Source organism: Dermochelys coriacea, chromosome 9 (assembly GCF_009764565.3).
Source record: "Dermochelys coriacea isolate rDerCor1 chromosome 9, rDerCor1.pri.v4, whole genome shotgun sequence".
Lineage (NCBI taxonomy): Eukaryota > Metazoa > Chordata > Testudines > Dermochelyidae > Dermochelys > Dermochelys coriacea.
The window spans coordinates 87,317,881-87,331,053 of NC_050076.1; the positions used below are offsets into that span (position 1 = coordinate 87,317,881).

Below are 13,173 nucleotides of genomic sequence, written 5' to 3' on the forward strand. Positions count from 1 at the left end.
CCGGGTCCGCCCAGCAGAGGTGAGAGAGGATGGCGCATGCGCGGGGGCAGGTAGCCGGGAGACTTGCCCGACGGCAGCGGCTCCCGGCGGAGGGTCAGAGCTGGCCCCAAACCGGGTGACTCACCGTGAGGAGGCACATCCCACCCACCAGAACCCCCCCGCCCCGCCCCGCTCGAGCGCGCCAACAAAGCCGGGGCAAGGTTGCTCTTTGGCGGGGACACGACGGATCTCCCCCCACGCTCCTTTTCAGACAGGCCAGGGCGGGCTAGCGGGACCTGCTCCTCCCGCTCCCCAGTCCCGGGCTCGGTTCCGCCCCTCCCCCCCCTTCGCTTTAGTTCCTCCCTTCTGCGCCCCTCAGCCCGCAGGGCGCAGCAGGTGAGAGCCCCGGCTTGCGCGAGCGTCACTGCGCCCCCTCAGCACGGCCGCGCATGCCCAGTAGGGGTCCATTAGCCGGATTCCCTTTCCCGGGCTCTGCGCCGCTCTCGCAGAGCCGCTACCTCGGAAATCTCGCGAGCTTTGCTGGGAGCGGGAGAAGGGGGCGGGGCCGTGCGGTGTTTTGGGGGCGGCGGCCCCCCCCCCCCCACCCCGAGCCGGTCCCGACGCAAGATGGACCCCGGCCCCGCCAGCTCGGACGGCGAGGAGCCCTCTACCTCCGCTGCCTCCTCGCGGGAGCCCGGCGCCGAGGAGGTACCGCCTGGGGGCGCGGGCGTCAGAGTCCTCGGGGAGGGGGCGCCCGAGCCCCGCTCCTCCGCCAGCCCCCCCCTCCCGATACCCGGCCCGCCCGCTACAGCCCCCAGACCCCTCTGCCCCTGGCCCCTCTCTCCCCCCTCCCGCCCGGCTGCAGACCCCTCCCGCTCTGCCCCCCCCAGCCTCCCTGTAACCCGAGTCCATCTCCAGATCAGCTGCCTTCCGCCTCCCCCGCCCGTACCCAGCCCTGGCCGTGCCCCAGCCCATCTGCATCTCTCAGCCCCATCCAGAGATCCCCCACCCATCTACATGTCTCCTCCCCGGTACTGCCTGTCCCCAGCTCAGCTACACACCAGCCTGTCCGTACCCCCCCCCCGTGCCCCCAGCCCTGGCCGTGCCCCAGCCCATCTGCATCCCCCACCCCCATCCAGAGATCCCCCACCCATCTACATGTCTCCTCCCCGGTACTGCCTGTCCCCAGCTCAGCTACACACCAGCCTGTCCGTACCCCCCCCCGTGCCCCCAGCCCTGGCCGTGCCCCAGCCCATCTGCATCCCCCACCCCCATCCAGAGATCCCCCACCCATCTACATGTCTCCTCCCCGGTACTGCCTGTCCCCAGCTCAGCTACACACCAGCCTGTCCGTACCCCCCCCCCCCCCCCCGTGCCCCCAGCCCTGGCCGTGCCCCAGCCCATCTGCATCCCCCACCCCCATCCAGAGATCCCCCACCCATCTACATGTCTCCTCCCCGGTACTGCCTGTCCCCAGCTCAGCTACACACCAGCCTGTCCGTACCCCCCCCCCCCCCGTGCCCTGGCCTGGCCGTGCCCCAGCCCATCTGTATCTCTCATCCCCATCCAGAGATCCTCCCACCCATCTACGTTCCTCCTTCCCAGTACTGCCTGTCCCCAGCCCAGCTACACACCAGCTTGTCCATACCCCACTGTGCCCCCAGCCCTGGCCATGCCTCAGCCCATCTGTATCTCTCATCCCCATCCAGAGATCCCCCCCACCCATCTACTCTCCTCCTCCCCGGTACTGCCTGTTCCCAGCCCAGCTACACGCTAGCTTGTCCGTACCCCACTGTGCCCCCAGCCCTGGCTATGCCCCAGCCCATCTGCATCCCTCAGTCCCATCCAGAGATTCCCCCACCCATCCACACTTCCCCCCGGTACTGCCTGTCCCCAGCCCATCTGCATCCCTCAGCCCCATCCAAATATCCCCCACCCATCTGCACTCCTTCTACCCGGTTTACTGCCTGTCCCCAGCCCATCTACCACTCAGCAGCCCCATCTACACACCAACCTGTCTGTTCCCCCCTCTCCTCCCGCCCCCATGCCAGCAGCCCTGGCTGTGCCCCCAGCCTGTCTGTATCCCTCAGCTCCATCCAGATATCCCCACCCCCCATCTACCCATCTCCCCAATACTGCCAGCCCTATCGACTCCCTGTTCAGAGCTCCTCTATAACCTGGCAGCCGCATCTACACCCCAGCCTGTCCATACTCCACTGTACTACCAGCCCTGGTTGTACCCCTAGTCTATCTGCACCCTTGTACCTTCATCCCTATCCATAACCCACCCCCTACAGCCCACCCGTACCTCCAGCATATTTGCTCACCCTGCCAACCACCTCTGTACCCTCCCACCCAGCCCATCTGTTACCCCTGCACACGGTCCGTCAGCCCCTTCTGTATCTCCCTGTGCACAGTCCATCTATGCACCCTTACAGCCCCTCTCTGTCAGCCTTCCCCTTGGGTACTACCTTCCCTGCTTTAAAGCTGGGTGAAGAGCTGCAGTTGGAGAGGCGGCCTGTTTGCCCATGCGGGAGGGGAGCAGTAGCAGGTAGTTAGGGTGCTGTGTGGCATAATGAAAAGCTGGACATTTGGAGAGTGGGTGGGTTGTGGTTGGGAGAGTGAACCACACCTTTGGGTTTAATTGGAGGTGCTCAATGATAGCACCAAGGTGTGAGGGAGAAGGGACCTAGCTGGCCCCACCTGATGGGGAGCAGGTTACCTCTGTGCAGAGCCATTTAGCTAAACTTGTGTAAACAGTTAGTGCTAGGGATGAGGGGAGCTTTGAGCCGTTTGGAATACGCTTCCCACTCCCCTTCAAAAATGTATGATACTTCAATCCACCCCCACTAACTGCTTAATGTATCTGGCTAGGGATAGGGGGTGGATTGCCAGTGGCTAAATGCTGTTTGGAGGGGTGATAATAATATCTGACTGGCGGGAGTTTGTTTGCTGATGTCATGGTGCTTTCAGGTTTTTCTGTTGTTTCTTCCACTCAGAGCTGCTCTTTTCTGCACATATAGTTTAAATTGTTTCCATGATCCAAAGCAAGATGCTGAAGAGAGCATGTGTGACTGTGTCTCTCCTCTTCCCTTCAGTTTTCTGAAGAGATACTAAGCCAGGACTCTTGAGAGATCATTAGGAATGTCAAAAGTGACATTTTCAGGTGTCACTGGAAAACAAGATTTAGTCATAAGTATGAATCCCTTCAAAAGTCTTTTAGGATTACCCCTGAAGGGCCAAATCTCTGTTCCACTGAATGGTAGCTGTTTTGATTTCATTGTGACCAGAATTTAGATCCAAATGATGAAATTTCACCTCTAGATATATTGGGTGAAAGAATTAGGCTGATGGAGAGAAGTGAAAAAACATGATGATGTAGTATTTAGTTGTCTGTGAACTGTGCAATATGTAGTAACATTTAAGACTAAGGAACAGTAAAGGAGTTAGAAGTGTGAGCAAGAATTACCTACAGGGTACATACATACAATTTGTGCTATAAAGTTTTCCATCTGTCAACTGGCAAAAAAAAAAAAAAAAACCTGACACAATGCCTAGACAAAACAGGATAAGTTGACATATGCTAGTAAGTGGATTAAATATTGTGTTAGCATTGTGTATACGTCAGAAGGTCACACGTTTCTAACAAAAGGAAAGCTGGTTGCTACTATTTAATAGTACTAGTTCAGCTGGAATCATGAATAGCTGAGAAATTCAAAGCTACATCTCATACAGATTTCACTTTAGCAATGTGCCCCCAGGGTCAGATTGCAATTCAGATGCACAAGCGACATTATACAATGCACAGGTACATGTTAGTGTTTGGAAATCCTAGATAATGATGTAGTTTGTCATTAAGCTGTTTACACCTTGTGTTACTTTAATGCTTTGTTGTAAACAGCCAATTAAATGCTTATATTAATTTGATACAGTTTTCATTAGTTACTTGGAATAGATTTTTTTTCTCTACCTAGATGGATGTTCTTTACATATGTACATACAAAAGCTTAACATAGGTAAGTAAAAAAACAAAAAAAGCAGCAGTGCTTCTTACTCCCACCCATTGCGTGGCCAGACATATGACTGATTCAGTTTAGGATGCACCGTTGCACTTTTCCCATTAGCTGGAATGCCTTCCCATAGCCTAAAGTTAGCATCTTCACTTTATTAGTGAGCAGAGATTGTCAGAGAAAATGTTTTGGATCCCTGGGGTTACTCAAGCTATACTGTTAACATTATTACATACTTTGATAGTCCTCCATGTTATGGGATGCTTAAACTGCATAGGCTTTGACTATATTCTCTAAGGCAGTGTTTCTTAAGCTATTTACCATTGTAGCCTGCATATGCAGCTCTCTGTGTATTATGTAGGCCGCGTGCACACAATATATATAGGTTTCAGAGTAGCAGCCGTGTTAGTCTGTATTCGCAAAAAGAAAAGCAGTACTTGTGGCACCTTAGAGACTAACAAATTTAATAGAGCATAAGCTGTAGTGCATCCAATGAAGTGAGCTGTAGCTCACGAAAGCTTATGCTCTAATAAATTTATTAGTCTCTAAGGTGCCACAAGTACTGCTTTTCTTTTTACAATATATATACTACCTGAATGTCCCTGAGGATGGCACGTGGGCCGCAGCTGTGTGCTGATTGGGCTGCAAGTGGTTGAGAACCACTGCTCTAAGGCTAGTCTACAAGACAAAGCTTACTCTATGCTATACAGCAAACCCTCTGTGTAGAAGGTGCTTGTATTGGCATTCTTTTTCTGCTATAGCTTATACCAGTTCCCTGAATGAACAGCACTTGTTTGCTGATATAATTGTCTACATTAGGACTTCTGCTGGTATAGAAATGTTTGTGGTTTTTTTTTTTAAATAAATCAAAGCTGTAATCTACATTACTGTCACAACAAAAGTTTCTGTGAAGACCTGTAAGAATACATTCTATACTTAAGAATATACGCTTATGTGTTTAAGTGACTGATTAGGGTATGTGCTTTTGCTTGGTGGTATAAGAGGAAGTGTTTTTACTTGTATTCCAGTAAAATAGCAAAATACAAACTTGTATAACTCTTAATGTTACCCAGAGGTGAGTACAAACGTGATTCTCACCTCCACTCTCCATTGGCCTCCACAAACAAGGAGCTTTATCGTTATGAGAGGTATAGCACTCTCTGCCCCCTTTTAAGCTTCCAGGGAGGGAAAGGGTGTTGGAATATTAGCAGGTACTTGTCCCATGAGTCTGCTTGAGTTCTCTATCTTCCATATCAGCTTCTGGAAGGCATAATGTGCTGTGCACTTGTTTCCCAAATTACAGTCCTTATATGTTCTCCCCATTATTTCTGGTCTGTCACATTTGCAACCCCCTGCTCTTGTTTTGAAGCCTACTTTCACTGTTGCCCATAAGGATTCAAAGGACACTGAAATGAGTTTGGCAAATTTCACTCTCATGGTGGAAAAGTTATTAGAAGCAGCAGAGGCAGGTACTGGAGCCATCTGTCTTCAGATTTGGGAAGGCAATATTGCATTAGTTTTCATTTGTGGGGTTCTCTTTTACAGGCATAAAGGCTATAAGCTATTTCTAACAAAGATCTTGAATTCTTCAGAATTCTTCCCTTTCCAGGAGAAGTATCCTACTCACTGCAGGTAGATAGACAAGTCACTTGTATTTACCCATTTCATTTGTTCCTAGAAGAATTGCAGGAAGCATCTGACATTTGATGCTGTCATTTTCACTTTTGTCTGTTAGAAGGAGTGCTCGTCTTCTGTAACAAGAAGATTGTATCCAATATTAGCGTTGACAGTGGTCTTCTCACCAAAGTAGAGTTGAGTAATGTTGTATTTACACTTTGTGTTAATAATAATAATTTCTATTTTAATTTCCTTTTCCTTAAGTGAGCTGCCATGATGTTCAACTGAGTTTTCTACTGAGTTATCTTTTTCTTTCTGAGGCCCACGCCCAACATGCTATAAAAACTGCACGGGCCACCTGGGCCACAATAACTGGTTTTCTGCATATAAAAGCCAGGGCCCACATTTGGGGGCAGCAAGCACGGCAGTTGCTTGAGGCCCCATGCCACATGGGCTCCTGCAAAGCCACATTGCTCAGGCTGCACCTTCAGCCCTGCATGGCGGGGCTCAGGGCCCTGGGCTTCAGCCCCTTGTGGTGGGGCTTTAGCTTTTTACCCTGGGCCCCAGCGAATCTAATGCTGGCCCTGCTTGGCGGCCCCCCTCAAACCTGCTCACAGCCTCCCAGAGGGCCCTAGGTCCCTGGTTGAGAACCACTGATCTACGAGATTTAAAAAAAACCTTAGGTCTTTTACGGTAGATAAGTATTTAAGGCTACTCATCTGTAACACATTTATCTGGGCCTTGCAGCGCAGAAGTCAAGTGTTAGTATTATGAAGCAGCATTTAAACTCTTCCTTAACCACACTCTACACATACTTAGGGCATTCTGCATTCATGGGATTTTTTGTAAATTTAGTAAAACAATAATATACCCTCCTAAGTACTGTAGCTGAGATACTGAACTCAACTATAATGAAGCAAGGCAGAGCAGTCAGTCCTACATTCATGCCCAAACTGAAAGACATCCTCTAGCATAAGTATTATGATTCTTGGATTTGTGTCCCTAAAAACAGGTGGGCGTGTTTAGCTAACTAAGCTTTTTCAAGAGCTGAATAAATTACCAAGCTACCTCAAAAGCAAGTGAAAATGGCTCATTGAGTTCAATGTTTCATCTCACAGATTTCAGTATTAAATTGGTTCTATTTACAAGTTTGTGTTTTTTTTAAATGTCGGCATAGTTTTGTCTAGTTTTAATACCTGAACCTATAAGAATGGCTATACAAGATCTGACCAGTGGTCCATCTAGCCCAGTAACCTGTCTTCCGACAGTGGCCAATGACAGGTGCTTCAGAGGGAATGAACAGAACAAGCAATCATTGAGTGATCCATCCCTTGTTGTCCACTCCCAGCTTCTGGCAAACGGAGGCTAGGGACACTAAGAGCATCTCAGTCTTTTAAATCTCTCTTCATATAGAAGCTGTTCTATACCCCTAATCATTTTTGTTGCCCTTCTCTGTACCTTTCCCAATTCCAGTATGTCATCTTTTGAGAAAAGGTAACCAGATATGCACTCAGTACTCAAGATGTGGGTTTACCATGGATTTATATAGAGCAGGGGTGGGAAAACTTTGTGGCCTGAGGGCCACATCTAGGTATGGAAATTGTATGGTGGGCCATGAATGTTCATGAAATTATGGGTTAGGATGTGGGAGGGGGTTCCATGCTCGTGAGGGGGGGAGGCGGATGAGGGCTCTGGCTGAGGGTGCAGGCTCTGGGCTGGGGATGAGGGGTTTGGGGTGCAGGAGGGTACTCCGGAATAGGATCGAGGGGTTCAGAGGGCGAGAGTGGAATCAGGGCTGGGGCAGGGGTTTGGGATGTGGGAGGAGGTCAGGGGTGCAGACTCTAGGTGATGCTTACCTCAAGCAGCTCCTGGAAGCAGTGCCATGTCCCCCCTCCAGCTCCTACATGGAGGTGTGGCCAGGCGGTTCCGCATGCTGCCTTGTCTGCCACCCTTGCAGCTCCCATTGGCTGTGGTTCCCAGCCAATGGGAGCTGAGGGATCGGGGCCTGGGGCGGGGGGCAGTGTGCTAAGCCCCCCCACTCCTCCCCAGCTGCCCCTCTGCCTAGGAGCCGGAGCCAAGGGGAGATATGCCACTCTTCCGGGAGCCGCACGGAAAGCCCTTAACCCTGCTCCCAGTCTGGAGTGCCGGAGCGGGGCAAGCCTATGGTCCTGCACCCCAGCGGAAGCTCGAGGGCTGGATTAAAAGGCCCAGAAGTGGCCAGTGGGCATAGTTTGCCCACCCCGATGTAGAGGCATAATGATAGTCTGTCTATTACTGATCCCTTTCCTAATGGTTCCTAACATTCTGTTAGCTTTTTTTGGCTGCTGCTGCTGCACATTGAGTGGATGTTTTTCAGAGACATGTCCACAATGAGTCCAAGATCTTTCTTGAGTGGAACAGCTAATTTAGAGCCCGTCATATTGTTTGTATAGTTGGGATTATGTTTTCCAATATTCGTTACTTTGCATTTATCAACATTGAATTTCATCTGCCATTTTGTTGCCCAGTCACCCTGGTTTTGTGAGATCCCTTTGTAACTCTTCAGAGACAGCTTTGGACTTAACTATAGTGATTAGTTTTGTATCTTCTAGAAATTTTGCCACCTCACTGTTTATCCCTTTTTCCAGATCATTTAAGAATAAGTTGAACAGCACTGGTCCCAGTACAGTTTCTTGGAGGACATCATTGTTTACCTCTTTCCATTCTGAAAACTGACCATTTAGTCCTATCCTTTGTTTCCTATGTTTTAACCAGTTACCAATCCATGAGAGGACCTTTCCTCTTACCCCATGACAGCTTACTTTGCTTAAGAGCTTTTGGTAAGGGACCTTGTCCAAGGCTTTCTGAAAGTCCAAGCCACTGAATCACCCTTGTCCACATGTTTTTGACCCCCCTCAAAAGCTCTAATAGATTGGTGAGGCATGATTTCCTTTTACAAAAGCTGTGTTGACTCTTCCCCAATAAATTGTGTTCATCCATGCATCTGATAATTCTGTCCGTTAGTATTTTTTCAACCAATTTGTCAGGTACTGAAGTTGGGCTTACTGGTCTGTAATTGCCGGGATCACCTTGGGAGCCTTTTTTAAAAAAACAATAAACCTTCAGATATATTGTTTAACATTTATATTGCAATAGTGCTTTAAGGCCAGTCAGGTCAGGACTCCATTGTGCTAAGAGCTGTACAACGTATGGGTAATGGGATCACTGTGCGTGGAGGACATATAGCATCAAGTATGAATATCTTAGATAACTTTTTTAAAAGCCTTTTTTTAAGCAATTATTTGAAATGATGCACGCCCTTTCAAAAGCACCTTTTCTAATTTTAAGACATCAAAAAGGCTAGTACTTAAACTTTTTTTTGCAGGCGAGCCTTACGTTTCAGGAGCAAAAGACTTTATTTTTAAAACGATTACATTCAATTGGAAAAAACCTGCCAGATAAGATTTCTTGTATCTTTTTGAATAATAGGTTGAAAGTCCATACTAGTTCCTAAACCTGCAGTCTTTACTCGGGCAAAACTCTCATTGAAGTTAGTAGAAGTTTTGTGTATGTAAAGATTGTCCAGTATTTTTGTGAATATCTACAAATTGTGTAAAGCATGAAAATGAGCCGTTGCGATCACCATGTCTTAAAAGATTTGCCCTGAATTACAGACTTCTTTTCTTTCTGGGTGTGTTCCATGGAAGGAGATCTATGAAATTTAATCTGTGTTTCTTGATATGTATGGTGGAGAGAAGTTAAGCCTTTATCTCAGACCTTGCACTGTTCTCTTAGGTGGGTAGAGAGGAGATCAGGGTCCAGCTGCCAAAAATGTAAATAGTTAGGAATTTTATATTTAGGAACAGGCTGACAATTTTGTAAGTCATGGCCTTTCCTATGGGTAAACAAACCTCCCACTCCCAGGATGAATTGAGGGATTATTTGTGAGGCGATACATAGGAAGTGATAAGGTTAATCTGAGGTTTTTATTTGGCTATTTCTTCATGGATTTCAGCCCTGATTAGGGTGAGATGGTACATTTTCTTTCAGTGCTTATTTTCCATTTTGTTTGGTATGTGGGTGATCTGATTTTTTTTTTTTTTTTTTTAAACAAAGAATTCGGATACTGTTTTTGAAGTTTGCACACTTTTTTTCAATTTGGCTTCAGTAGCTCACTGTATTGATATTAATAAATGTTTAAAATTTGAATTTCAGAAAAATGATCCTCCATTTCAACTCAAACTTCCTCCCAAGGCATCTAGACCTGAAAAAGAAATTGATCCAGAATATGAAGAGAAGATGGTAAGCGTGGTTTCATAGCACAACAGATGGCTAACTTTTTGTTTGACTGAGCTGAGTAGAGACAATGGGAGGAAACAAGAAATTGCAGACAGGATGTCAATGGGAGGGAAGGAAAATGGAATTGGAATAACAATATTAATTAAATACAATTCTTGATCTCGAAGTACATCTCTATGTGCAGGAGAATTTTCAAAGCTGAGAGATAGTGAATCATGAAACTGACTTGTTTGCCGAGGGTTGAGGTATACACTTTGAAAGCCTAAGTGGATGGGGTTTAACTTTCCACAAATCTATCCAAGATATTGTCCTCTCTGTATACTTTGTTTAGTCCTATGTACGTGGAGATGTATGCAGCCCTTAGGGTTTTTTGAAAGAAAGCTGGGATACGTGAGATTGCAGCCAGTGTGTGTTGTCATCTAGGGAGACGCATGGGCATAGCTCACCCACACGGATATGAACATCCAGAATCTAACAAGGGCACGTGGAGGATGGACAGGACAAATTAAGTGCTTGGCAAGCTTTTAAACTAGGTCCAGAATCTAAAATGCACATGACAAAGGGGAGTTAGGTTTGGGAGAGAGAGAAAAAAGATATTAGTAGCATATATAATTTTTTTTGGTTTTTGGGTGTGGCCTGAGTCTGTGCAAGAATTTTGTACAGATTTCAGAATGCAAAGGAAATAACTTCATAGCTCTGCGTTCTTTATACACATTGAGAGTTTTCACTTCTTAAATGGGAGAAAAACAAGAAGCTGGTGTTTGTACGCTATGTCTCTGAAAACACCACAGAATCCTAAATTGAGCACCCTCCACAACATAACACTGCAAACTATGATCCATCAGGTCAGGCTTAAGGAATGGAGAATGCTGGACAAGAAAATAGAGCTAGCTAAGGGAGAAACCCATAGCAGAACACACAAGGCCCACTCTTGAATGTCACTCACAGGGTCAGATTTTGGTGGATGCCAGTGACCAATGGCCTGCTACATTTTCATTAATGCTCTTCTAGAGAATGGTGGAATCTGACGGAAATGCCAGATTAGATAGGAACAGGGACAGAGATCCACTGCCAGAGAGGCTTAAGGAAATGATTGCTTGGCTGAGTGAATACTTCATTTTAGGTGCTAAGCACAGGTCAATGGTTAGAAAGAAAATCAATGCGCTATGGTAATACAAATAACTGATCCCAAAAAGTAGCACCTGTGTTTTGCAAGGATATGTAGTTTGGATCCAGTCTTCCCTAAATAGTACCCTTCTGCTGCTTGGAAGCAGAGAGGGTATATGCATCAAATAGCCTGCATTTTCAACAGTCAGGCAATAAAGCAATGGAAGTGTGATATTATTTTCCAGGGTTCACCCCTTAATATCTCTAACCTGTAAAACTGTTGGCTATAAATCAGGTGTGGCTGGCTTTGTTTCCAGTCAGCAGCATCATCTGTCAGTCTGATTTAGACCTCCTGACTCTGGATTGCTTTATTTTCCTCTCCTCTGTCGGCGGTGTTATCTGAGTTCATTGGAGGTTCATTTGGCCCCTCAGACAAGGGTACTCCACTGGAGGTGGTAGTATGGTGCAGCTTACTTCCCTGTGCCTGTCTGACCAGCTCTTCTGGTTAGTGTTAGGCTGAACAGGCATAGCCATGGCCCTGTCTCGTTTCCTGTCCCCCTCCTCCCCCCCTTGGGGCACCATGTTACAGCTCCCCCAAAGACAATAGGGAGGAAGCAGTCTCAGATCCTTGAACCCAGGCAGGCATTCTGATTGGCTTTTATGTAGGCTGCACGAGTTGGGGAGGAGTATGCTTGTATCGTCCTCCCCGTGTAGGAGGCAGGCAGAATCTAGCCCTTAGTAATATATTTTCTCATCTCTACTTAGGCAATGTTTTCAGGCATGTTAGAAGTTTATACCTCTATTTACTCACAGGACAGGCATGAGCAGCAATAATACAAGTTTATCTACATCATCCCCACAGAGAGTCCCAACCCTGTTCTGGAGAGACCACCTCTAGAGGTTGAGATGGTAATATAATCTCTGTTCAGTTTTTAGCTTGCTCCGGTTGCCAAGTATGCAGTTTCCCAGCCCAGCTGGGCTTTTTCTAACTGACAGTTTCAGGTTATTTTTGCAGCTGTGAGTTGCGGTATTTTGGGCTATTTCGCTGCCCTGCTGCTGCTGGCCACACCCGCTGTCAGTGTCTCACTTGCACTGTCTCATTTTCAGGATGCACAGAAGATGCTGCTGCTGTTGCCCCTTAGTCCCTCAGCCCCGCTGCCCTGCTCCTCTCCGCTGCCATCTGCTCTGCAGTTGTGTTGTGCTGCCCTGTTCTCTGAGACTGTCAACAAGGAGGCCAAGAGTTGTTATAGTTATAAAAGGCAGCTGATCCCTTTTGTTACCAGCTGTCATAAATATAAAGGGAAGGGTAACCATCTTTCTGTATACAGAATTGTAAAATCCCTCCTGGCCAGAGGCAAAACCCTTTCACCTGTAAAGGGTTAAGAAGCTAAGATAACCTTGCTGGCACCTGACCAAAATGACCAATGAGAAGACAAGTTACTTTCAAAGCTGGGGGAACAAAGGGTCTTGCTGTCTGTGTGTTGCTTTTGCTGGGAGCAGATCACGAATGCTCTTCAGAACTCCTGTAAAAAGTTAGTAAGCAATCTAGCTAGAAATGTGTTAGATTTCCTTTTGTTTAAATGGCTGGTAAATAAGCTGTGCTGAATGGAATGTATATTCCTGTTTTTGTCTCTTTTTTTGTAACTTAAGGTTTTGCATGGAGGGATTCTCTATGTTTTTGAATCTGATTACCCTGTAAGGTATTTACCATCCTGATTTTACCGAGGTGATTCTTCTACTTTTTCTTTAATTAAAATTCTTCTTTTAAGATCCTGATTGCTTTTTCATTGTTCTTAAGATCCAAGGGTTTGGGTCTGTGCTCACCTATGCAAATTGGTGAGGATTTTTATCAAGCCTTCCCCAGGAAAGAGGGTGTAGGGCTTGAGGAGGATATTTTGGGGGGGAGATGTTTCCAAGTTGGCGCTTCCCCTGTTCTTTGTGTAACACTTTGGTGGTGGCAGCTTTTAACCTAAGCTGGTAAGAATAAGCTTAGGGGGTCTTTCATGCAGGTCCCCACATCTGTACCCTAGAGTTCAGAGTGGGGAAGGAACCTTGACACCAGCTCATTTTTCCAAAGCCACCAAGGGTACGTCCACACAGCCCACAGTAGCAAGCCTCCCAGCCTGGATCCATTGGGTTAGTGGGCTCTTGCTATTGGTCTAAAAACAGCTGAGATGAGGGT

General features: G+C 47.1%; 1 protein-coding gene across 2 annotated transcripts in view; it reads left to right on the forward strand.

Moving 5' to 3' along the window:
- Window positions 1-368: 368 nt before the first annotated feature.
- The window catches only part of SMARCA1 (SWI/SNF related, matrix associated, actin dependent regulator of chromatin, subfamily a, member 1), a 75,331-nt gene continuing 62,526 nt past the window's right edge, over window positions 369-13,173 (forward strand). Inside the window, exons 1-2 of one of the 2 annotated variants that reach the window (XM_038415658.2) lie at window positions 369-687; window positions 9,801-9,887. In XM_038415658.2, the coding sequence (XP_038271586.1) occupies window positions 607-687; window positions 9,801-9,887 (168 nt within the window). In that variant the 5' untranslated portion in view covers window positions 369-606. Of the gene's footprint in view, window positions 688-9,800; window positions 9,888-11,880; window positions 11,901-13,173 lie in introns of those variants that run through there. The other variant, XM_038415659.2, reaches the window with a different exon arrangement.